At 38.4% G+C, this 26,858-nt stretch overlaps 1 protein-coding gene across 11 annotated transcripts in view; it reads left to right on the plus strand.

Annotated features, from left to right (window-relative positions):
* LOC131690615 (unconventional myosin-XVIIIa) overlaps nt 1–26,858 on the plus strand; it is a 253,319-nt gene that overhangs the window by 115,580 nt on the left and 110,881 nt on the right. For all 11 annotated transcript variants that reach the window (XM_058976523.1, XM_058976521.1, XM_058976522.1 and 8 more), the window contains 3 exons: nt 4,583–4,769; nt 4,826–6,486; nt 6,541–6,729. In XM_058976523.1, the coding sequence (XP_058832506.1) occupies nt 4,583–4,769; nt 4,826–6,486; nt 6,541–6,729 (2,037 nt within the window). The remainder of the gene's footprint in view (nt 1–4,582; nt 4,770–4,825; nt 6,487–6,540; nt 6,730–26,858) is intronic.

Raw genomic sequence — 26,858 nt, forward strand, 5'->3', positions numbered from 1 at the left:
GAATTTTAGTTGCATGTAAAATAATATTCAAATGCTTTTCTAATGTGCATAAGCAGAGGTCGGAGAATAAATATTCAAATTGAATTAATTTGAAATGCATTTTATATTTACTTCATCTGATTACAATTAGTAGCAATATCATTGCGAAATATAACCGTTGCATCTTTTATTCGCCGTAGTATTGAGAGTTTTTATGTTTCCGTGGTTCGCACACCCGCTGGTTTTCGCAGTTTCCGTTGTTCCAGAAATACTCGTGATTTACCAGTTCTTCGTTTTAATTGTGCTGCAATGTATATAATAGTTTAAGTTTACATTTAAATTAAATTACCTTCATTAAACTGTTCGAGAATTTCCTTTAGAAATCACCTTACTGTGTGTTGTTGATACGTGATGCCATATTGGATCTGTTTGTTTTTTCACATCGTATATCCACATAATACTTACGTCCGTTGCATATAACTATTGAAGTATGTGACAATCAAATAGAATGTATGTATTTTATACTTGGAAGTAATTGGTTTCTTATTTGAAATTCATCAGTGTAGTTATGAATTTTAATTGCTGCATATGAATCTAATGTGATTCGTCATTTTTAATATGTATGTGCTTCTTCACTTAAATTGTATGTGATTTATTGGCTCAGTGGCACTTTATGTTGTTAGGTAGTATACTGCCCATAAAAGCATATGAGTCCCATATTGAAAAACAGCAAGCTGAGAAAAACACTATTGAATATTTACATTCTCATTGAGCCTTATGGATGGGACAACCATGTTTTGGTATTTTTTTCGGTATTTTCATAAAAAACCTGGTAATCTTATTTGTTCATTGTGATTCAGTGGTGATACAGAATACAGTCCAACAGATAACTCATTTTCGTCAAAAATCCATATGGGACTCTTATGCTTTTATGGGCATTATAGTATATGTGTTTTTTCGATCTTAAAAGAGGTCCAGAACACCTTTTATTTCATTTTGTTATAAACAATCGCTTAAAAAATATACCAAATAGTAACTTTTCGGATCGGAAAAAATCACAAACAATCTGTATCTTACGATAATTTCATTGGTAGTTGGTCCGTTCAAATCGATCAATTAGGTCATCCGTAGTAATTTTTTAAACATAAACAGGCGAAAAACTTAAAATATCAAAAGAATGGTAAAAAAGATTTTTTTTTCGAAAAGCCTATTTGGATTTGATTTTGCAATGCTAAATACTACCGAAAGATTGGATCTTTCGTCGAAATTATAATTTCACCTAATTTGGGTGACCTGTTTGAGCAATATTGACTCCATATGATTTTTCGTAACGCTCTTGCTTTGCGACTTGTAGCATGTCGTGAAGCAGCGCCAATCATTTTCGTACAGCTAAATGAGGGTGAACTATTCGTCATAGTCCCATATGCATTTTTGTTATTTTCTAGTTATCTTCACGAACAACGTTTATTTTTACTATAATTCAAGAAAGCACTATAAAAATCGCGAGTTTGTTCGGCGAAGTAAGTTAATTCAGAGGCGGATCCAGAAAAAAAATTCGAGAGGGGTCCGAAATTTCGATTTTAAATTGAACATTATACAATTCGTAATACGTAATAACCTTATTAAAACAATATCAGTTCTGTTAATCAAATTTGGTTTAAAGTAATTTTGAGTTTAAAGCTAATATAAAATTGAAACTAATTAAAAATTTCCCAACAAGTAAAATAATTTCGGAGGGGGTCCGGACCCCCAGGACCTTCCCCCTGGATCCGCCACTGAGTTAAGTCTCAATTTAATAGCATCCTGATATCAGTCCCATATGTTATTTAACTAACTTTCTATAAGGACTTCTAAAGTAATTTTTTTTTATTTGATTATTTTTTTATGTTGTACCGCAAACTTACATCAAACAAATTGAAAGAATTCTGCGATGTAGCCAATAGTCTGTCCTTTTATGCAACGTTTTCTACTTAGCAAGATTTACCTAATATAAGATAAGACATTAAAATTTGACACGCTGCCAACCATATTTTTAGGGAAACGTAAATTAATATTAACGGTTATTATAATGGACACTTTCCCAGATACGGACTCAAATATAGTAGAAGATCCAAAACATATTTGATGCTATTTAAATCTTCTTCAGGTTTTGAGAGACCAGTAAATAACGAATCCGGTTTTCGACATCTTATCGACTTTATTTATTTATTTAAACAGATGTAGACTACAATAAACGATTTTACAGTGTATTTATTTCTGAACATAGTTAGGTAATTTTTTTCATAGTGTTGGTTGTAATGGCGCATCATTTGATTAACCGGGTTGGTGTTTGCATAATAAGATTTATAAGGCGCATTTGAAAATATTTACGAATTCTTAATTTTCGAAAGTAATGACCCAGATTGCACGGGTTAAGAAATGTTGTCATAACTTCTTCGTGAGATACATGAGAAGTTGTTTGTGCCCAATCAATATATGAACGTTGAAAGCTCAGTTCGAAAGGCTCTGAAGTCGGAGATCATCAGTGTCATCAGCGGAGGAGATCGGTGTTTCTTCTCATTGGATTACGCACTATGTGAAGAAATTTACAAATTTAACATAAAACATGGAATGAGTTGCTACAAACGATTAAATTTTCGGGTGGAGAAGTTACGGAAGAAAAATATATTCTTTGCAGCAATCAATGTTTCAGTTCATAACTACAATGCTAAATTCTACCTCCATGTTCAAATTGGATGGGAATTTGTAAGTAGAATCGTCATCAATTTATAGTTCAATGTTGACTTTAAATAGGGGAGACCGGGGCTAGTTGGCGGTGTTTTCAGTTTTCAACTTTTGCCGCTTTGATCTTCAATCTTGCAAAATATAACACGCGGCATGAAAGAGCAGACTGTTAGCAACATATCTGATTTTTTTTAAAGTTTTTGATGCATTGTCTCCATTTTTAGAGACAAAAATATGTGGCGCGGAAAATCCGCCAACTTACCTCGGCCCCGGGGTAAGTTGGCGGTGTGTGGATACTCCAAAACAAAATAATTAAATGGAGATTCAATTACTTCAAGGCTCCTTTTGGAACGTGTTGAATGTCTTTTCAACAAAACTGTATATTAACAGACATTTGCTATTATATTTCAGTTTCAATACCACGGTATTTTGACTTTGACGCGTACTCCCTATTCAAAAGCAAATTTTCGAAATTCTTTATGCGATTGGCCGGAATAAATGTCTCCTACATTGACGAGACACACAAGAAAAACATTTTCTTACTATGGAGCGAATTCCAGAAATAAATTTTTTTGATGACTTTTTTCCACTGTAAATAGTACCGCCAACTTGCCCCACGTGCAGCACCGCCAACTTACCCCAACCACAGATTTTATTAAAAACTATTTAAAAATAACTTTTGTTTGTAATATCTGTAATATCTATACGGATACTGAAAGCTCTTTTCACGCGCTATCGAAAAATATAATCATTCGGGAAATAGATTGAAAATCACCCTAAATAACGCAAAGTATTTAAAATTTAGAAAATTTACTTGGTATGCTCGAAAACACAATATCACCCACAACTTCCACCAAACAAATCGTTTTGCAACAAAAACACGTTGGGTTTCACATAACTAGAGCTACACAAGAAGAGGCAGCTCTATATGTCTAATAGAAACAGAGAAAAAGGGATTCCGCCAACTTACCCCAACCGCAATCTAGACCCGGGCTCCCCTAATCATTTAATTTTTTAAATTGGGAATGTTCGTTCAGTAAAAACGTGCGAAAACGAATTTTTAAAATTCATAATATGCATATAGCCGATGATGATTGAGTTCAAATTTGCCTTGAGGGGTCTGATAGTACAAAAACAAAAATGAAAATTTTATTTTTGCATATTTCGAATCTCTAAGATAAGAAAAATATGCTTAAGAAAGGATTTACTCGAATTCAACTTGGTTGGTCTACTATTTAGAGCCCATTAAACTACCAACTATCAATTTTCATAAGTGACTGAAAAAATCGAGTAAAAAAGCTGCTAAAATTGGGGGATGATAACATCGGGGTTTAAAATAGGGAATCCATCAACAATCGTTTTGATTTTCACAGATCAATGCCACATTTGTAGCGATTTGATTACACACGCTGACTTTGATTCTGATCGCTTTACGGTAACTTTTTCACTTTCTCAAGAAACTGCTTCCGATCCCATTAGCTCAGTGTTTAATTATCACAAATCAAATCGGGAAAGGTACAAAGCTTATATTTAGAATAATTTTAATCATTATCATGATTTACACGTTTTACATGATTTGTAATTGCCAAAATGTTGCATTTGAATTTGCCAATTCTCATAATAAAGATAATTCAAAATAAGCTAGACCAGCGTACCTTAAAGGTAAAAGGGCAGCCTTTAAAAAGTCCCTTTTCTGTGATCATATTAGCATTACTGCCTCAGGTGCAAGCCTGAAAGTTATTTGCTGTCGACTGCCACAAAGCTTAAACATTTTTTTGATTACTTCTATAAATAAATTTATACTAACGCGGCAATACACAATTTGAGAAAATAAACCGAAATGGACGGAAATTACAAATTGTTTTTTTTTATTTTACAGGTGGTATCGATGTTCCGCGGGTGTAAAACAGAAGACATGCCTCCGCATGTGTTCTCCCTGGCACAAACTGCGTATCGAGCGATGCTAGAAACACGCCGAGACCAAAGTCTTATTTTCATGGGACGTTCCGGATCGGGTAAAACTACCAGCTTCAAGCATGCCTTGTATTATTTGGCATTAGCGGCAGGTTTGTTAACGCAGTAAATAACCTATTTATCGCACCTAATGGTTCCACTTTTTCAGGTTCAGCCAACAAAATATTATCGGCGGAGCGGGTGAGTGCAATGAATACGATCCTGGAGGCGTTTGGAAATGCGAAAACGTGTCTAAATTCTAACGCGACTCGTTTCACGCAAATTTTAAGCTTGGATTTCGATCACTGTGGTCAGATTGCATCGGCATCGGTTCAAATACTTTTGCTGGAAAAGTCTCGAGCAGGACGGCGGACTGCTAGTGATCAGCACAACTTTCACGTTTTCGGTCGATTACTGGCAGGAGCAGAGGGTCATCTTCAAAAAGAACTCTTCTTGGATACCATCAACTTCGACGAGAGCAATCTATTCGTAACGCTACCAACTAAGCTGGAAGACAAACAAAATGCTTCGATAGATTTCGCTCGTCTACAGCAGGCGTTCAGTATGCTCAATGTTGACCAGTCGGCTGTCAGAGCTTGTTGGTATGTGCTGGCTGCAATATATCATTTGGGTACTGCAAACTGCTCGATTGTTGGAACAGGTTTGAACGCCCGAGTGCAATTTGCTAATCCTACAGCTGCGCGTAAAGCTGCTAGTCTACTGGGGATTTCGTTGGACGATTTGACAACTGCCGCATTTTCGAATGCACTAAAGTCGAATCCTGCCTCCCCTGTAAAATCTGCATTGTTTTCAGAGCAACCCGATTTAGCTTCATCCGCTTTGGATAGTTTGGAAGGGTTTGTCATTGGGCTGTATTCGGAAGTAATGGCCGCCGCAGTAGCATTGGTTAACAAAGCTATCGGCACCTCTAGTAACACGATTGCGTCGATTTTATTGATCGATACACCTGGTTTTCAGAATCCGGCAAGCTGTGGACAGCAAATTGGCGCCACGTTATCTGACTTAAGACATAATTATCTGCAGGAACGTTTGCAACTATTGTTCCACCACATCACGTTAGTCGTACCGCGTAATAGATATGCGCAGGAGCTGGTAGAAATAGATACTGGCATATTACACGATACAAACCCCGGTCCGTTGGTAAACCTGCTCGATAAGGCACCACAGAACCATGTCGTTCGAACATCACAGAACAACCTTCGAGATCAAGATAAAAGGGGTTTGTTGTGGATGCTCGACGAAGAAATTATGTATCCGAATGCAAGTGACGATACATTTTTTGAGCGTTTATTTTCTTGCTACGGTGATCGTGAAAGTCAGTCATACATTAGAAGAGGTGCTGGAACACGCCAATTCATCTTGCAGCACATGCAAGGAACTAACCCTGTATTGTACAGCTCGACAGGATGGTTAAAAGGGAGTCATGAACATGGTTCGACCAAATGTGCAATCAGTTTGCTGCAGGACAGTACTAAAACGGAGATTAGCAGTCTTTTCACCAGCGGGTTTACGAGAAGTGGAGGAACAGTATATTTTGGGTCGATCGTCGGTACCGAAGGTACACAATCGTTGCGACGTGTTTCCAGCATACGGCGCTCTTTTACGTCAGCCGGTATCAAGCGTAATTCCGTGATGCTGCAGGTCAAATTCACAGTTGATGGCATTATAGATACGCTAAGGCGTACCGGTACACATTTTGTTCACTGTTATCTGTTGCAACACAACGCCGGTACGACCAATTACATAAATTTAAACACCAAAGCATTACATACTGATGACATAGTTAACGTACCGCTGTTAAGAAGTCAGGTGAGGCTCATAATTTGCTCAGTTTTTTCGGAATCATTAAATTTTGTTTTTCAGTTACGCGGTTCACAAATATTGGACTTTTCGCGATTACATCGGCTCGGTTTTCCGATGGGTATGCCACTGTCTGAGTTCACTCGGCGCTTCGGTTTATTAGCCGATGGAACGCTTGGAGATATAACGGTAGAAAACATTTTGAATCACAACGAAATTGATCCGTCGGTTTACCGGATCGGGCCTAGTCAGGTAAGTGCTCGTATTACATGCAACATGCATTTCGAACAATTCGAATTGTTGCAGTGAATTTTGTGTTGCAGGTGTGCTGCAAATTGCATACCTTTAAGGCGTTTGCTTAACTCTGTCGAATTGTCGTAACTTTCTATCAGTGTTTCAAATTCCTACAAAGCTTTCATCATACACTGTTTAGAACCCACACTAACATTAACACAACTTGAAATTAGTTTCTTTGATTGTCAGTTTATACATGTGTTTCCAATTATCGGGACACAATGTGATCATATTTTGAAGAGATTTTCTCTCAAACTTTCCCTACGATTTGAAAAACCAATGTATTGAGGGGTCATTAGTTTAAGCTTTACAGAATTTGAAAAACTTATGCATTTCTACGCCAGTTTTGATAATATTAGCATGTACCGTCATTATATCACTGCAAGCTACCACTACCATCATGTCTAATTACACATGATTAGCTCTCACTGTAACTGTTCCGTCTAAAGACTAACATCTGCCCAGATGTTCTGAGTAAATTCGGCGTAGCTTCCTTCAGTCAGTAATGCACGGTATAATTACTTACGATTTGTCGTATAGTGAGTTTCGCTTTGCATGATGTGCTGCTAATAACATAGTGTTAAGGCGTTTGCATAAATAGATATCGAATTGTTGCCAATTTCAATGTTCACATAAAAGAAATGCATAGAATTCACTCAAACTTTCAAGTTTTTTTTCCGAGGCCCGTACGGCCGAGTCTTATATTCCAATCAACTCAACTCAACGATTTGAGACAATGGGTCGTATGAATAAAAACTAGCAATTGCTCAAATAGTAGTGCTCGAAAGCAAAGTAAAGTCTATAAAGTAAAAAAACGGCACGTCGGTATGAATAAAAACGATCAAAGCATGTGCTATATTCGAAAAAGTAATAGCTAAGCGTTTACTTAAATTCAAGCTGTACAACATTCCCAATTCGTTGTGTTTGTTGTCGTCGCAAGGTCTTTTTTTGCAAATTTCCGGGTAAAAAACGAAAAATGGAAACAGGATGCGCTCGGCGAGTATCTAGACTAAAACAACCAAATAGTTGTAAATAGTACAGTAAAATCACAACCAGTTAAACGGGTCGATGGTGTTTTTTTCGCTTCCTTCAAGGAAAAAGAAAACTGTTCAAGTGGTTGCACATTTCAAGGAAGAAAAGTATTTCGCTCACCGAATAGCAAGTTCCGGGTGAAAAAGAAATCCGACGGAAAGGCGACTGAAAATTAAAAAAAAGATTTAAATAATGGTGAAAAGCTCATCTAAGGCAGCGGTTCTCAACCCTGTTTGCTCCGCGGACCGCTTCAAAATCACCTTGGGTCATTGCGAACCCATTCGAAATTATCCTGGGCGGTCGCGAACCCCTTCAAAATTACCCTGGGCGATTGCGGACCCCCACGGCTTAACATCGATGTATATGCTGTCAATATATTATTTTCAGTCTGATAGGATAAAAAAAACTTGAAGTTTCAATATCCGTCCGGAAAAGATTTGCCTCTTCGCGGACCTCCAGCAACGACTTCACGGCCCCCTAGGGGTCCGCGGACCCCAGGTTGAGAATCGCTGATCTAAGGTAAAGTGCCTATTTTCACCATACTAAGCAGGGTGCCTCACTATTTTATTAATTTCTCGGCCTAGAATAAATGGAATGCGTAAAAATTGACATCACCGCAGACATACATTTCATCAAACTCGAAAGAATTCAGTATCGTTGTTTGCGTATCGCCTGAGGGTGCATGCAGTCGACCCATACGATGAGTCTCGAAGTGCTGTCGGGCGTTCTCCCGTTGAAAAATCGATTTTGGGAACTCTCATATCGATGCGATTTCTTGAGCCCGGTGGTGATTGAAAATTTCGAAAGGCATGTTGAGCTCAATTCTCAGACCCGTTTTATGTCCCTGTACTTTGACAACATGGCGCAAAATATTAATCCTTCTTCTTACAATCCCAACCGTGTGCATTTCATAAATACTTCTGAATCTACTGTTTTCTTCGACACATCCATGAAAGACGAGATTAGTGGAATTCCGGACCACATACGCCCAGAAGTGGTTCCAAACATTTTTTATAATAAATTACGAAAGGGTCGACTGTTCTAAGATTTTTTATACTGACGGATCAAACCACGAAGGGTCCACTGGCTTCGGTATTTTCAATCAAAAGTTCACCGCCTCCTACAAACTCAGTGACCCCACTTCAGTTTACGCCGCATAACTAGCTGCTATTCAGTATACCCTTGGAGTCATTGACACATTACCCGCAGACCATTACTTCATTGTATCGGATAGCCTCAGTTCCATTGACGCTATTCGCTCGATGAAACATGGAAAGCACTCCTCGTATTTTTTGGGGAAAATACGGGAGCTACTGAGTGCTTTATCTGATAACTCTTTCCAGATTACCTTGGTATGGGTCCCTTCGCATTGCTCCATTCCGGGCAATGAGAAGGCGGACTCCTTAGCTAAGGTGGGTGCCCTAGAAGGTGACGTTTTTTAAATACCAATTTGCTTCCACGATTTTTTCAGTTTTACTCATCAGAGAACCCTCGAAAGTTGGCAAACCTCGTGGAGCAATGGGGAGCTAGGAAGGTGGCTACGTTCGATAATCCCTAAGGTATCGACGAAACCTTCGTTCAAGGGGATGGATGTGGGTCGTGACTTCATTCGTGTGATGTCCCGACTCATGGCAAACCATTATACGCTGGATACACATCTTCGGCGTATTGGGCTCGTGGAGAGTGGTATCTGCGCTTGTGGCGACGGCTATCACGATATCGAGCACATTGTTTGGGCGTGCACCGAGTACAGTTTCGCTCGGCTTATGGACACCCTCCGGGCCCGAGGAAGACCACCCAACGTCCCGGATCGAGAAGTGCTGGCAAGCCGCGATGTCCTCTATATGTCCTTTATATACACCTTCGTAAAAACAATCAATATAAAAATTTAACTGCCCCTTCTTATTTCCTATCATTCTCAGAAACGCTCTCTTTCACCTGTACCATACACCCACGAAGGTTTGATGGGACTCCAAGGCGACACAAAACATCTCTATCGAATGAGCCAACAAACACGGGACATCACACGCGCAACTCGAACTCCTTCTGATGCGCATCTGAGCAGTCTGGAGGAACCCCTGCCAACTCGAGGAAGAACACCCGGCCTCCCTGTACATAATTCTTCTTGATGAAGGCCACCCGAGTCTACATCCTATGCCGTTGATCTCCCGATGCCTGAAACTGAAAGTTAATAACTTTCTTCCCTGCCACCTTTGTCCACCCTCCCTCTTCAGTCTCTTATACCCAGAAGTATCACCCCTTACACCCCCCCCCCCCCCCCCAAATTGCTCCCCGAAGCATTTAGCTCTATCTGTCTCTTCTAGTTCGAACTATTATATTATACAATCTCATTGAAAATGTTCAACTCTACTACCACAAAAAATAACTCTAATTAATCTCCCCGAATCATTACAAAATTAAATCACGCCCTCTAGTTATTCATAGTTTTAAGATAGTTATAAAAATTGTCCCCCTTAGTTAAAAATTATTTGCTTCAATAATCTCCCTGCTAAAAATGTCAAACCATATTGCCATAAAAACTAAATGACCCCTTACGAAAATTATATTACCCCCTTGCGTATATGTATAGCTATAAATTCTCCTTAGTTTAATTCTAAAAAAATCAATATGTAATCCCCTAGTTTTAAGTATTTGAAATGTGAAACAAACCAAGATTGGCACCTTTAAGCTAACGCAAACCTGCCTTATCAAATAAACAAATTGAATAAAAAAAGTTCCAAAACACTCCACGTTGTCTGAGTTATACAGAGTATCGCTAAGCCTATAATTGCCATTTTGTATTTCAAAATGGCCTCAGACATTGATCTCTATTATGCGACATTGATCTCTAGGCCCGCTCTGAACATATGCATACTGATTGGGTTATAGAAAATTTCGTTAGACTGGAAGTCGCCATCTTGGTATTCGCCATCTCTATTTTCTAAACCGCCTCAGGCCACGATATCTGATATCTGGTATCTCCTCGTAAAGCGCGTTCCAAAAATACCCACATTGATGGGTTTTAGAGAATTCCACTGAACCGAAAGACGCCATATTGGTTTTCAAAATGGCCTTAAACATTGATATCTGACGTCCACTCATCAAGCCCGTTCCAAAAATACTCAAATTGATGGAGTTTTCGGGAATTCCACGGAACCGGAAGTCACCATTTTGGTTTTTAAAATGGCCTTGAACATCGATATCTGACGTCCACTCATCAATCTCGTTCCAAAAATACCCATATTGAAGAGGCTTTAAAGAATTCCGCTGAGCCGGAAGTCGCCATCTTGATTTTCAAAACAGCTTCCGACATCAATATCTGGCGTTTACTCGTCCAGCCCGCTCCGAAAATACCCATATTGATCAGGGTTTAGAGAATTCCGCGAAAGTGTACTTTCTGAAAATTAATGTCTTTTTTTATAATTAATAAATTTATTTAGGCCCAAATGCGGTAGCTTGACGAGGCCGATTGTTTGTTTTTTTTTACAATAAATAAAAAAAAACAGCTATATTAAATTTTTGGTCTCGTCCAGGCGCAGCTTTCTGCTGCGTATTGAGATCCTTTTTCTAGGGCGCGAAATATTGCCAGTGTTGTCCACTGCAAGTTGAGGTTCATTTCGTTTGTCTTCTTTCGCGTTATCGTTCACGTCCATGTCCTCATCCGTACTACTTTCCTGCTGCTCGCAGTCGGATGTTTCAGTTTGTGTTTTACTCTTCAGGGTCGTTTTAGTATGTTCGTTATCGGCATTCGTTTCGTTGTTGTTGTTACTGGTTTTTGGTGCTTAGTCCATAGATGTTGGTTTTGCAGCTGTTAGTGGTTTAGCGTAAGATGGTTGTGTGCTGATTTCAGTTGGATTTGAGTTTTCCTTAACAGTTTCTACGCAAGGTTTTCCGAGGTGCAGCTTCTTCGTGCAGAACTGGCACGTAGGAATTTGCCCTGGGTACGTGACTAGTGATGTCTGTTGAATGAGAGCATCGTCCCTTCCTAACACTGTGAAGCTAATGTATGAGGGAATTGGCTTGGTTACACGCATTCTCACCACACGAACACCGTTAGGGATGCCCGGGAAAAATTCCTCCATGTATCATGTGTAATGGAGTCTACTTCTCCGTATTTTTGCAAGCATTTTTTAATCGCGCCGTCAGGGGTACGCGTAGCCAAATCATGGACACGAACTTCTACAGCGCCGTTCTCGATGTATACGGGAATGCTATATTTAACATTGCCGCATTCGGCGGTGCGCTGCATGTTGTTTCGCGAGGCGAATGACTCAGCTTGGTTAATGTTCTTGAACGAAATCAGCACGCAATGTTTGATATGATGCATTTGTAGGGTTTTCACTTCAGCCAGATTGAGTTCCATCTGCACTTTTAATAACTGTTCCACTTCCCGAATGGCTGGTCTTACGGGGCATTTTGAAAAATCAACAGCAACACAGTTCGGCCGCATCTGGGTTGCTTTTTGCTGGGCACCGTCACTCATTACTAAATCGCACAGTAGGTATAGGCTATTGTTATATGGACTGCTTGTGTGATAGGCACCGATTGATATTTAGGTAGAATTGACTGTTTCACTTGCGCGGGACGATTTTTGCTTCTGCTCAGAGCGAGATGTGAAGACAAACTGAATGAATGTCTTGTTTGCCCCTTTCTACCCCGACGTATGAAAAAAGGTAATTTTTCATGATATGTCTGAAGGAGACGCATGGTAGTGTTTGACTACCCAGGGTTTTTAATGTAGGGTAAGGTGGGGCAAATCCGACCTAGTAAATGTCTTTGGCTGTAAAATGCTCATTTTCCATCGGATCAAGTTGTTTTATATACCAAATTAAAGGTTAGACTTCTGGGCAACCTTCTATATATAGCATTTTATTTGCATCTTTAGAAAGTTTTGAGATAAAAGCGTTTTACGAAAAAGTTCATTTTTGCTGTTTTCAAAAATGGTGGGGTAAACCCGACCGCCTATGTTTTTGGTTGATTTAGTACAGATATTACCCAAATTTTATGGTTGTTCAACATCACGAGCAGCACGTAAAAATATTCCCATTTGCATCGGAGCAATTGCTCGACGAATACTATATTCATCACGTTTTTGTGTTTTTCGTTTGTAATTATGAACCATTGCGCGAAAAAAAATAATAAATAATATTAAAAATATTTTTCAAATTGATAAATAAACATTTTCTTAGTAAAAAACGGTCGGATTTACCCCACTATTTAGAGGTCGGATTTGCCCCACCGCGTCATTTTTCATTAAGACGCGATTAAAAAAAATATGAAAAAAGCTTCATATGAAAATTAATAGTTGGTAGTTTGAGGGCTTTAGCAGACGAACCAAATTAAATTCGAGCCTTTTCTGAGCATATTTTTCTATTCTTAGAGCACCGAAATTTGCAAAAAAAAATTATTTTTTATTTTTACTCTGTCAGACCCCCTTAAGGGAAGTTTGAGCTAAGTAATCAGGAAAGGTTATGAGGCTATATCTAGTACTAAAGAAGAATATTTTAAGAGCTTCGGTTTCTTAAAAAGAAAGAAAAATACATGTCCCGATTTTATCAATGTCCCGGTTTTATCAGCCTAAAATTCACCAAGGCACAGTGGTCGCAATGGTACCAAAACGTGCGTTTAATTAATGGTGCTCTAGGAGTTGATTTTAGCGATTTGGTGTGTTAGAAACACTTTTTCCGAATGGAAGCCCCCTTCTTTTGATGTATACTGAATTGTGATTAATCCACCCAAAAGTGAGATAGAAAATTTATTTCCACTAACTTTTAAGATAGAGGCACGATGTCAATGACAAAGTTATAGTAAATTCTACTGCGAGAAGTCGAGTTATCAACGAAATATTGTGACATCCCGACTAATGAGATGGATAAGGGCTCGTCTACCCTATATGCCGTTTTCATGAAACGATTACGTGGCCGGAATTGTCGATAATTCTTTTGCAAGCACGCATTGAATGATTAAATATTTGAAATTAACCCTCAAAAAGGCAAGCGAAAATTGTGACTAAGACATCGCTTCTAAGACCCAATGAAACCAAGAGCCTCTTTTTGTCGTTTTACCAGTGAGAGAATCGAAAGCCCGAAAACGCTCGATCATTTGTATTTCGAATTACAAGTTCATTGAAACTAGGAAACTGTAACTAGCCGAGCCTCTGAAACCCCTTGCCTTTTTGAGGGTTAAAATTTGACAGAGATGTAATATATAGGTGAAAATATTTTTCTAAAGATTTTCTGGCAAGTCGAATCCTAAGTAGCAACTCTGACTACATAGTCGTCTCGTGAAAATGATATCTAATATTCTTTGCTATGGTTCATACTCATGAAAATACAGTAAACCTTTTTAGACGTCTCTAGTGTTCACTTTCCAAATCCTGTTAATTTATGAATAGTTTCAGATAACCGAAATTCAAAGTTCACGATTTATATGTGTATTTATTACTCTCAATGATTTTTTAGAATATTCGATGCATAGAAAAAAAATCTCTGAAACTTTTATGCTGAAAAAGTCGTACTTATTTTGTTACGAAATGCAAAACATACATTGCCGGAAAGTATTTTTTGTATACAGGCCGGTAGATGCCCGTTGTAAGTAGTATTTTTTTTCTTATAGTACTTGTCACTGTCTTTCTCATGGAATCGAAATGTCTTCCACATATTTCCACATCTCTTAGTAATTGTCGTTCAAAATAACGGTATTTTTAACCCACTTTATTTAATAACTCTTAAGTTTTGAAATAAAAAATGTTGACGTCTTCGACAAATATCTTAAATATTTTTTAATTTCACCAATTTCATAGAACATTTGAAGAGTTGCAAAAATCTCAGAAAAAAGTTATAATAAAAAAATGATTTTTTGGGTGCCTCCCACAAACAACGTGCTTTATCTCAACACCATTACATTTTGGAGAGTTTACATGTTCAACATGTTTTCTCGCAGTAGAATTTACTATATTCTATATTAAAAGTTAGTGGAAATAAATTTTCTATCTCACTTTTAGGTGGATTAATCACAATTCAGTATACATCAAAAGAAGGGGGCTTCCATTATGAAAAAGTGCTTCTAACACACCAAATCGCTAAAATCAACTCCTAGAGCACCATTAATTAAACGCATATTTTGGTACCATTGCGACCACTGTGCAAGGGGCTGATAAAAACGGGTCTTCACTGTAATTATAAATTAATGTCTCTCAGCATTATCAACAGCTGAAAAAATGTGTATTCTGATCATTATTCACTACACCAATTTTTTTGAAAATCAATTTTCAGATATGGTGTACTGTATTTTCATAAATGTTGAATGATTTTTGAGAAAAGAATTCATTTTATGATCTTATGGTGTTGGTGTATCCTTTGAAATTAAAACTACGATCACGCTGTACGTACCTATAACGTTTGTGTAACGTTAAAGCACCGGCCCCGTGGGCGCAGTCGTTGCTTCTAAAGCTTTATTGAACCCTCCTTCTATGAACTGAATGCCATTGAACTTGACACGATGTTTCTATTACCTGTATTACTTGCTTACTTTACCCATGCCCATGTTTTCGTGCTATCCTATTACGGAGGAGTGGTGGTCTTCGAATGCATTGATCTCTTGATTTCCCACACACCACCTGATGTTGTTAAAGGTAAACGGTATCACCTAACATGCGATTCGAGGAAAACCGCTCATCAGTATTGCGTTCGACCAATGCTATATCCCGTATCACGGTGCTTGTACAGTCTATACGGGAATAGGAATAATACGGACTGACACATGTGAGGTGAACATAACGTTTTGTCATTAGCAGCTGCGTATGACAAAAATGTGTCTAATTTGTTGGGTCGATGGTGTTTTGTTCGCTTCCTTCAAGGAAAAAGAAAACTGTTCAAGTGGTTGCACATTTCAAGGAAGAAAAGTGTTTCGCTCACCGAATAGCAAGTTCCGGGTGAAAAAGAAATCCGACGGAAAGGCGACTGAAAATTAAAAAAAAGATTTAAATAATGGTGCAAAGCTCATCTAAGGCAGCGGTTCTCAACCCTGTTTGCTCCGCGGACCGCTTCAAAATCACCTTGGGTCATTGCGAACCCATTCGAAATTATCCTGGGCGGTCGCGAACCCCTTCAAAATTACCCTGGGCGATTGCGGACCCCCACGGCTTAACATCGATGTATATGCTGTCAATATATTATTTTCAGTCTGATAGGATAAAAAAAACTTGAAGTTTCAATATCCGTCCGGAAAAGATTTGCCTCTTCGCGGACCTCCAGCAACGACTTCACGGCCCCCTAGGGGTCCGCGGACCCCAGGTTGAGAATCGCTGATCTAAGGTAAAGTGCCTATTTTCACCATACTAAGCAGGGTGCCTCACTATTTTATTAATTTCTCGGCCTAAAATAAATGGAATGCGTAAAAATTGACATCACCGCAGACATACATTTCATCAAACTCGAAAGAATTCAGTATCGTTGTTTGCGTATCGCCTTAGGGTGCATGCAGTCGACCCATACGATGAGTCTCGAAGTGCTGTCGGGCGTTCTCCCGTTGAAAAATCGATTTTGGGAACTCTCATATCGATGCGATTTCTTGAACCCGGTGGTGATTGAAAATTTCGAAAGGCATGTTGAGCTCAATTCTCAGACCCGTTTTATGTCCCTGTACTTTGACAACATGGCGCAAAATATTAATCCTTCTTCGTACAATCCCAACCGTGTGCATTTCATAAATACTTCTGAATCTACTGTTTTCTTCGACACATCCATGAAAGACGAGATTAGTGGAATTCCGGACCACATACGCCCAGAAGTGGTTCCAAACATTTTTTATAATAAATTACGAAAGGGTCGACTGTTCTAAGATTTTTTATACTGACGGATCAAACCACGAAGGGTCCACTGGCTTCGGTATTTTCAATCAAAAGTTCACCGCCTCCTACAAACTCAGTGACCCCACTTCAGTTTACGCCGCATAACTAGCTGCTATTCAGTATACCCTTGGAGTCATTGACACATTACCCGCAGACCATTACTTCATTGTCTCGGATAGTCTGAGTTCTATTTACGCTATTCGCTCGATGAAACATGGAAAGCACTCCTCGTATTTTTTGGAGAAAATACGGGAGCTACTGAGTGCTTTATCTGATATATCTTTCCAGATTACCTTAGTGCTCCATTCCGGGCAATGAGAAGGCGGACTTCTTAGCTAAGGCGGGTGCCCTAGAAGGTGACGTTTTTTAAATACCAATTTGCTTCCACGATTTTTTCAGTTTTACTCATCAGAGAACCCTCGAAAGTTGGCAAACCTCGTGGAGCAATGGGGAGCTAGGAAGGTGGCTACATTCGATAGTCCCTAAGGTATCGACGAAACCTTGGTTCAAGGGTATGGATGTGGGTCGTGACTTCATTCGTGTGATGTCCCGACTCATGGCAAACCATTATACGCTGGATACACATCTTCGGCGTATTGGGCTCGTGGAGAGTGGTATCTGCGCTTGTGGCGACGGCTATCACGATATCGAGCACATTGTTTGGGCGTGCACCGAGTACAGTTTCGCTCGGCTTATGGACACCCTCCGGGCCCGAGGAAGACCACCCAACGTCCCGGATCGAGAAGTGCTGGCAAGCCGCGATGTCCTCTATATGTCCTTTATATACACCTTCGTAAAAACAATCAATATAAAAATTTAACTGCCCCTTCTTATTTCCTATCATTCTCAGAAACGCTCTCTTTCACCTGTACCATACACCCACGAAGGTTTGATGGGACTCCAAGGCGACACAAAACATCTCTATCGAATGAGCCAACAAACACGGGACATCACACGCGCAACTCGAACTCCTTCTGATGCGCATCTGAGCAGTCTGGAGGAACCCCTGCCAACTCGAGGAAGAACACCCGGCCTCCCTGTACATAATTCTTCTTGATGAAGGCCACCCGAGTCTACATCCTATGCCGTTGGTCTCCCGATGCCTGAAACTGAAAGTTAATAACTTTCTTCCCTGCCACCTTTGTCCACCCTCCCTTTTCAGTCTCTTATACCCAGAAGTATCACCCCTTACACCCCCCCCCCCCCCCCCCAAATTGCTCCCCGAAGCATTTAGCTCTATCTGTCTCTTCTAGTTCGAACTATTATATTATACAATCTCATTGAAAATGTTCAACTCTACTACCACAAAAAATAACTCTAATTAATCTCCCCGAATCATTACAAAATTAAATCACGCCCTCTAGTTATTCATAGTTTTAAGATAGTTATAAAAATTGTCCCCCTTAGTTAAAAATTATTTGCTTCAATAATCTCCCTGCTAAAAATGTCAAACCATATTGCCATAAAAACTAAATGACCCCTTACGAAAATTATATTACCCCCTTGTGTATATGTATAGCTATAAATTCTCCTTAGTTTAATTCTAAAAAAATCAATATGTAATCCCCTAGTTTTAAGTATTTGAAATGTGAAACAAACCAAGATTGGCACCTTTAAGCTAACGCAAACCTGCCTTATCAAATAAACAAATTGAATAAAAAAAGTTCCAAAACACTCCACGTTGTCTGAGTTATACAGAGTATCGCTAAGCCTATAATTGCCATTTTGTATTTCAAAATGGCCTCAGACATTGATCTCTATTATGCGACATTGATCTCTAGGCCCGCTCTGAACATATGCATACTGATTGGGTTATAGAAAATTTCGGTAGACTGGAAGTCGCCATCTTGGTATTCGCCATCTCTATTTTCTAAACCGCCTCAGGCCACGATATCTGATATCTGGCATCTCCTCGTAAAGCGCGTTCCAAAAATACCCACATTGATGGGTTTTAGAGAATTCCACTGAACCGAAAGACGCCATATTGGTTTTCAAAATGGCCTTAAACATTGATATCTGACGTCCACTCATCAAGCCCGTTCCAAAAATACCCAAATTGATGGAGTTTTCGGGAATTCCACGGAACCGGAAGTCACCATTTTGGTTTTTAAAATGGCCTTGAACATCGATATCTGACGTCCACTCATCAATCTCGTTCCAAAAATACCCATATTGAAGAGGCTTTAAAGAATTCCGCTGAGCCGGAAGTCGCCATCTTGATTTTCAAAACAGCTTCCGACATCAATATCTGGCGTTTACTCGTCCAGCCCGCTCCGAAAATACCCATATTGATCAGGGTTTAGAGAATTCCGCGAAAGTGTACTTTCTGAAAATTAATGTCTTTTTTATAATTAATAAATTTATTTAGGCCCAAATGCGGTAGCTTGACGAGGCCGATTGTTTGTTTTTTTTTTACAATAAATAAAAAAAACAGCTATATTAAATTTTTGGTCTCGTCCAGGCGCAGCTTTCTGCTGCGTGTTGAGATCCTTTTTCTAGGGGGCGAAATATTGCCAGTGTTGTCCACTGCAAGTTGAGGTTCATTTCGTTTGTCTTCTTTCGCGTTATCGTTACGTCCATGTCCTCATCCGTACTACTTTCCTGCTGCTCGCAGTCGGATGTTCCAGTTTGTGTTTTACTCTTCAGGGTCGTTTTAGTATGTTCGTTATCGGCATTCGTTTCGTTGTTGTTGTTACTGGTTTTTGGTGCTTAATCCATAGATGTTGGTTTTGCAGCTGTTAGTGGTTTAGCGTAAGATGGTTGTGCGCTGATTTCAGTTGGATTTGAGTTTTCCTTAACAGTTTCTATGCAAGGTTTTCCGAGGTGCAGCTTCTTCGTGCAGAACTGGCACGTAGGAATTTGCCCTGGGTACGTGACTAGTGATGTCTGTTGAATGAGAGCATCGTCCCTTCCTAACACTGTGAAGCTAATGTATGAGGGAATTGGCTTGGTCACACGCATTCTCACCACACGAACACCGTTAGGGATACCCGGGAAAAATTCCTCCATGTATCATGTGTAATGGAGTCTACTTCTCCGTATTTTTGCAAGCATTTTTTAATCGCGCCGTCAGGGGTACGCGTAGCCAAATCATGGACACGAACTTCTACAGCGCCGTTCTCGATGTATACGGGAATGCTATATTTAACATTGCCGCATTCGGCGGTGCGCTGCATGTTGTTTCGCGAGGCGAATGACTCAGCTTGGTTAATGTTCTTGAACGAAATCAGCACGCAATGTTTGATATGATGCATTTGTAGGATTTTCACTTCAGCCAGATTGAGTTCCATCTGCACTTTTAATAACTGTTCCACTTCCCGAATGGCTGGTCTTACGGGGCATTTTGAAAAATCAACAGCAACACAGTTCGGCCGCATCTGGGTTGCTTTTTGCTGGGCACCGTCACTCATTACTAAATCGCACAGTAGGTATAGGCTATTGTTATATGGACTGCTTGTGTGATAGGCACCGATTGATATTTAGGTAGAATTGACTGTTTCACTTGCGCGGGACGATTTTTGCTTCTGCTCAGAGCGAGATGTGAAGACAAACTGAATGAATGTCTTGTTTGCCCCCTTCTACCCCGACGTATGAAAAAAGGTGATTTTTCATGATATGTCTGAAGGAGACGCATGGTAGTGTTTGACTACCCAGGGTTTTTAATGTAGGGTAAGGTGGGGCAAATCCGACCTAGTAAATGTCTTTGGCTGTAAAATGCTCATTTTCCATCGGATCAAGTTGTTTTATATACCAAATTAAAGGTTAGACTTCTGGGCAACCTTCTATATATAGCATTTTATTTGCATCTTTAGAAAGTTTTGAGATAAAAGCGTTTTACGAAAAAGTTCATTTTTGCTGTTTTCAAAAATGGTGGGGTAAACCCGACCGCCTATGTTTTTGGTTGATTTAGTACAGATATTACCCAAATTTTATGGTTGTTCAATGATAAAACGATGAATGTTATGTTATTCAATTGTAACACGAAGAAAATGGAATTCAATGTCAATCTTGGAATGTCAACATCACGAGCAGCACGTAAAAATATTCCCTTTTGCATCGGAGCAATTGCTCGACGAATACTATATTCATCACGTTTTTGTGTTTTTCGTTTGTAATTATGAACCATTGCGCGAAAAAAAATAATAAATGATATTAAAAATATTTTTCAAATTGATAAATAAACATTTTCTTAGTAAAAAGCGGTCGGATTTACCCCACTATTTAGAGGTCGGATTTGCCCCACCGCGTCATTTTTCATTAAGACGCGATTAAAAAAAATATGAAAAAAGCTTCATATGAAAATTAATAGTTGGTAGTTTGAGGGCTTTAGCAGACGAACCAAATTGAATTCGAGCCTTTTCTGAGCATATTTTTCTATTCTTAGAGCACCGAAATTTGCAAAAAAAAAATATTTTTTATTTTTACGCTGTCAGACCCCCTTAAGGGAAGTTTGAGCTAAGTAATCAGGAAAGGTTATGAGGCTATATCTAGTACTAAAGAAGAATATTTTAAGAACTTCGGTTTCTTAAAAAGAAAGAAAAATACATGTCCCGATTTTATCAATGTCCCGGTTTTATCAGCCTAAAATTCACCAAGGCACAGTGGTCGCAATGGTACCAAAACGTGCGTTTAATGAATGGTGCTCTAGGAGTTGATTTTAGCGATTTGGTGTGTTAGAAACACTTTTTCCGAATGGAAGCCCCCTTCTTTTGATGTATACTGAATTGTGATTAATCCACCCAAAAGTGAGATAGAAAATTTATTTCCACTAACTTTTAAGATAGAGGCACGATGTCAATGACAAAGTTATAGTAAATTCTACTGCGAGAAGTCGAGTTATCAACGAAATATTGTGACATCCCGACTAATGAGATGGATAAGGGCTCGTCTACCCTATATGCCGTTTTCATGAAACGATTACGTGGCCGGAATTGTCGATAATTCTTTTGCAAGCACGCATTGAATGATTAAATATTTGAAATTAACCCTCAAAAAGGCAAGCGAAAATTGTGACTAAGACATCGCTTCTAAGACCCAATGAAACCAAGAGCCTCTTTTTGTCGTTTTACCAGTGAGAGAATCGAAAGCCCGAAAACGCTCGATCATTTGTATTTCGAATTACAAGTTCATTGAAACTAGGAAACTGTAACTAGCCGAGCCTCTGAAACCCCTTGCCTTTTTGAGGGTTAAAATTTTACAGAGATGTAATATATAGGTGAAAATATTTTTCTAAAGATTTTCTGGCAAGTCGAATCCTAAGTAGCAACTCTGACTACATAGTCGTCTCGTGAAAATGATATCTAATATTCTTTGCTATGGTTCATACTCATGAAAATACAGTAAACCTTTTTAGACGTCTCTAGTGTTCACTTTCCAAATCCTGTTAATTTATGAATAGTTTCAGATAACCGAAATTCAAAGTTCACGATTTATATGTGTATTTATTACTCTCAATGATTTTTTAGAATATTCGATGCATAGAAAAAAAAATCTCTGAAACTTTTATGCTGAAAAAGTCGTACTTATTTTGTTACGAAATGCAAAACATACATTGCCGGAAAGTATTTTTTGTATACAGGCCGGTAGATGCCCGTTGTAAGTAGTATTTTTTTTTCTTATAGTACTTGTCACTGTCTTTCTCATGGAATCGAAATGTCTTCCACATATTTCCACATCTCTTAGTAATTGTCGTTCAAAATAACGGTATTTTTAACCCACTTTATTTAATAACTCTTAAGTTTTGAAATAAAAAATGTTGACGTCTTCGACAAATATCTTAAATATTTTTTAATTTCACCAACTTCATAGAACATTTGAAGAGTTGCAAAAATCTCAGAAAAAAGTTATAATAAAAAAATGATTTTTTGGGTGCCTCCCACAAACAACGTGCTTTATCTCAACACCATTACATTTTGGAGAGTTTACATGTTCAACATGTTTTCTCGCAGTAGAATTTACTATATTCTATATTAAAAGTTAGTGGAAATAAATTTTCTATCTCACTTTTAGGTGGATTAATCACAATTCAGTATACATCAAAAGAAGGGGGCTTCCATTATGAAAAAGTGCTTCTAACACACCAAATCGCTAAAATCAACTCCTAGAGCACCATTAATTAAACGCATATTTTGGTACCATTGCGACCACTGTGCAAGGGGCTGATAAAAACGGGTCTTCACTGTAATTATAAATTATTGTCTCTCAGCATTATCAACAGCTGAAAAAATGTGTATTCTGATCATTATTCAGTACACCAATTTTTTTGAAAATCAATTTTCAGATATGGTGTACTGTATTTTCATAAATGTTGAATGATTTTTGTGAAATGAATTCATTTTATGATCTTATGGTGTTGGTGTATCCTTTGAAATTAAAACTACGATCACGCTGTACGTACCTATAACGTTTGTGTAACGTTAAAGCACCGGCCCCGTGGGCGCAGTCGTTGCTTCTAAAGCTTTATTGAACCCTCCTTCTATGAACTGAATGCCATTGAACTTGACACGATGTTTCTATTACCTGTATTACTTGCTTACTTTACCCATGCCCATGTTTTCGTGCTATCCTATTACGGAGGAGTGGTGGTCTTCGAATGCATTGATCTCTTGATTTCCCACACACCACCTGATGTTGTTAAAGGTAAACGGTATCACCTAACATGCGATTCGAGGAAAACCGCTCATCAGTATTGCGTTCGACCAATGCTATATCCCGTATCACGGTGCTTGTACAGTCTATACGGGAATAGGAATAATACGGACTGACACATGTGAGGTGAACATAACGTTTTGTCATTAGCAGCTGCGTATGGCAAAAATGTGTCTAATTTGTTGCCAAAAATTGCTATCCTTCACTTGTTGAACAAGCCGTTTAAAAAACATGTGAACTGAAAAAATGGGTTCAGGTGCAAGGTTTGAAAGCATTACATCGTCAGCATGCTCGAGCGGTTTGCATACTGTATATAGAAGCATAGGACCAAAAATCATGTACTCGTTCATGCGTGGATATATAATCTGATGTTTTGTATATGTTGCCTTGGTTCAGCCCCATAACAAGCGGTCGATGAATGCAGAATCAATCCTTCCATACTACATGGGGTGTTGAGCCCATTTCGCCATGTTTCTATTATCACCCTACCCATTTGAAGCCGTTGGTTAGAGCAGTGTCTGCCATCTTTGTTCAACGCATTGAGTCAAATGGTAGCGCAACAAAAGGGGCACTCGATTCGAGTTTTCGTTGCGCTCAAACACGAGAATTTCACTGTTTTCAGCGCATTTGTGTTATTATATTGGTTCTTAACAACGAAGCAAAGCTGTTGATGTCAATTTTTTCGCATTCCATTGATTGTAAGCCGAGAAATTAATGAATTGGTGAGGCACCCTGCTTAGTATGGTGAAAATAGGCACTTTACCCTAGGTGCAAATTACTATTGATTTGGTTGGGTTGCACGAACAATTTTTTTTTTGATCGTTATGTAGCCTTTAAATAATACACATTACGATATCTCCCACTCCGACGCCTTAACGCAATCCATTGTAATTATAAGCGTAGCAAAACATTTGTCGTAGAGGGGGCGTAAAACATACTCCAAAATAAGGGATACATAATCTGCGCCTCTGTCATATAAAGCGTTTCAGTTCTTATTAAAATTCCAAACTCATTAAATTTATTAAATAACTGGTAGTTAGTTCGGTTAGAGTATATCAAAGAATGAACTTTATTGAATACACGCCGCAGATCCGTAATGGTGCTATAAATAAGTAGAATAGTTGATGTGAGAAAATGGTATAAGCAGAAATGGAAATCTTCTAGATTCATTCTGCAGTGTGCTCAATTAGAAGCAACAACTCAAGTCGAAAAAATCAAGGTATTTGGAGATCTAAGCATTGTTTTTTTCAAAATCCGCTCGTATGTAACCTTTATAGTTTTTGTCGTCTATTTTCGGCAAATTGGTGACTACAAGAAACAAAAAAATATGAAAACAGCAGAACAAATTGATATTCTAAAATCAAATAATTCTTTTTTTTGGGATTTTAACGTTAGTGCCAATACCGTATTTAAGACTTTTTGGTGGTATTACAATGGAGTAAACAAATAGAACGATGGTATGTTAAACGAAAGCAATTATATGTGAAATAATTCCCTCCCATTTCTTGCCTGATTCGAACTTGCAACCCTTGAGACTCCGAGCCAAGGCATAAACCCTTATGCTATCCCTGGGCTATCATGACGTCCCAGGTATAACATATGATTATCGCAGTGGCGGATCCAGGGGGAGGGTCCTGGTGATCCGGACCCCACCGAAATTTTTTTACTTGTTATGAAATTTTAAACTAGTTTCAATCTTATATTAGTTTCAAACACAAAATTATTCCAAACTAAATTTGACCAGTAAACCATATAATCATTAAATAAGATTTTTACGTATAACGAATTCTACAATGTTCATTTTAAAATTGAAATTTAAGACCCCTCCCGAAATTTTTTTCTGGATCCGCCCCTGGATTATCGCATTGATGACAGTGATCGTGCCACTGCACAGTGTTTCCAAATAGGCAAAAACGTGGTCGAAATTGTTTTGGCCACGAAAAAAAGATTTTCGAGCTATAGTGTCTTCAGCAAAGTTTGTCTATAAAATATTCCCCATCTTATTAAAGTATTAGTTTGGTGATTAATTCCCCTAAAGGTGAGAATCTAATTTTTGTTTGCTCATTTATGAAAATAATAAAAAACTGTATTCAGCAAAGTTGTAGGGAATATAATAGGAAATAACTTTGCTGAGTAGACTATGTATTTATTTTTTTATTTTAATACACATTTGTGGAGTTTTCTATGATACACCCCTGAAAATAACTTTTCAGGGCGATTTTTTAGAATTTCAAAATGTTCTAAGATTTTTTTCGGCATAAGAAAATACACTATTTTTGTTATGCAAGTTTATTTCTATCTCTTATACACCGTGTCCAATAAATTCTCATACACTTCTTCAAAGGCATTGTTGTCGTGTACGCACAGCACATATATTAGCTACGTATTGGTGACATGTTGTACTATGTTTGCACTATTACTGACATGATAACATACATTCTTTCATTCAGTTTACATTTTCTACCGACGATGAAGGAATTCCGTGCCGTGGTGATAAAAAAATTTTTGGCTGGTGAGCGCCCGGGCGCTATTTTCAAAATTTTAAAGAGTGTTGGAGCCTTTTTGGTTGCGTTTATTTTACTGGCTATATATTTTGGAAGAAAGCTGAATAGCTACTGTGCAAAGATTCTGTAAAACATAGTACACAGAAAATTTTTTTTGGTAAAAATGAGAGTTTTTCACTCTTAGCAAAAAACAACCAGCGCATACTCTTAGTTTAAAAATAAAACTTTTGTTTTGATTACTATTCTTCATTTGCTTAAAAGGAAAGCTTTTACTTTGATTATTATTCTTGATTAATTTGAAAGTTTACTTTCAACCTAATAGTTGGCGTTGGTTGTTTTTTGCTAAGAGCGGAACACTTTTACTTTCACCAATATTTTTTTTCTGTGTGTGAGTGTTGAGGCGCCTGTCAACGAAATGGAGTGAATGAAAACACGGGTTTCCGATTCAACAACGTGTATTGCAAGACGTTAAAAAATCCTAAATGTTTACCATTCTTTAGTTTTCTTCCTTTTTGCCTTTCTCATATAAAGAAAGGCTATGCAATCACTGAAAAAAGCGACGTTTCAACCGAGGCCCGGAGAGCCGAGTGTCATGTACCATTCGATTCAGTTCATCGAGATCGGCAAATGTCTGTGTGTATATATGTGTGTATGTGTGTGTCATTTAAACTCACACAATTTTCTCAGAGATGGCTGAACCTATTTTCACAAACTTAGTTTCATTTGAAAGGTATAACGTTCCCATAAGCTGCTATTGAATTTTTAGTTGATCCGACATCCGGTTCCGGAGTTACGGGTTAAATAGTGCAGTCACACAGCAAATTCCCGTATAAACTGGTACAACCATGATGTCAATATGACGTAATACATATTAAAATGGATTCAAAATTACTCTAGTTTGCGGGTCTAGATCACTAATGATAAATCAAAGCAGCTTTGACCACATTGGCCACCTATGGCGGTTCATGATGCCTCCGGGGAATTCGCCAAGTTCCTAAGCAAATATCACACCTATTACCCAGCGAATTCTCTACCGATTTTCACAAACTTAA

The sequence above is a fragment of the Topomyia yanbarensis genome, chromosome 3 (assembly GCF_030247195.1).
Source record: "Topomyia yanbarensis strain Yona2022 chromosome 3, ASM3024719v1, whole genome shotgun sequence".
NCBI classification, from domain to species: Eukaryota; Metazoa; Arthropoda; class Insecta; order Diptera; family Culicidae; genus Topomyia; species Topomyia yanbarensis.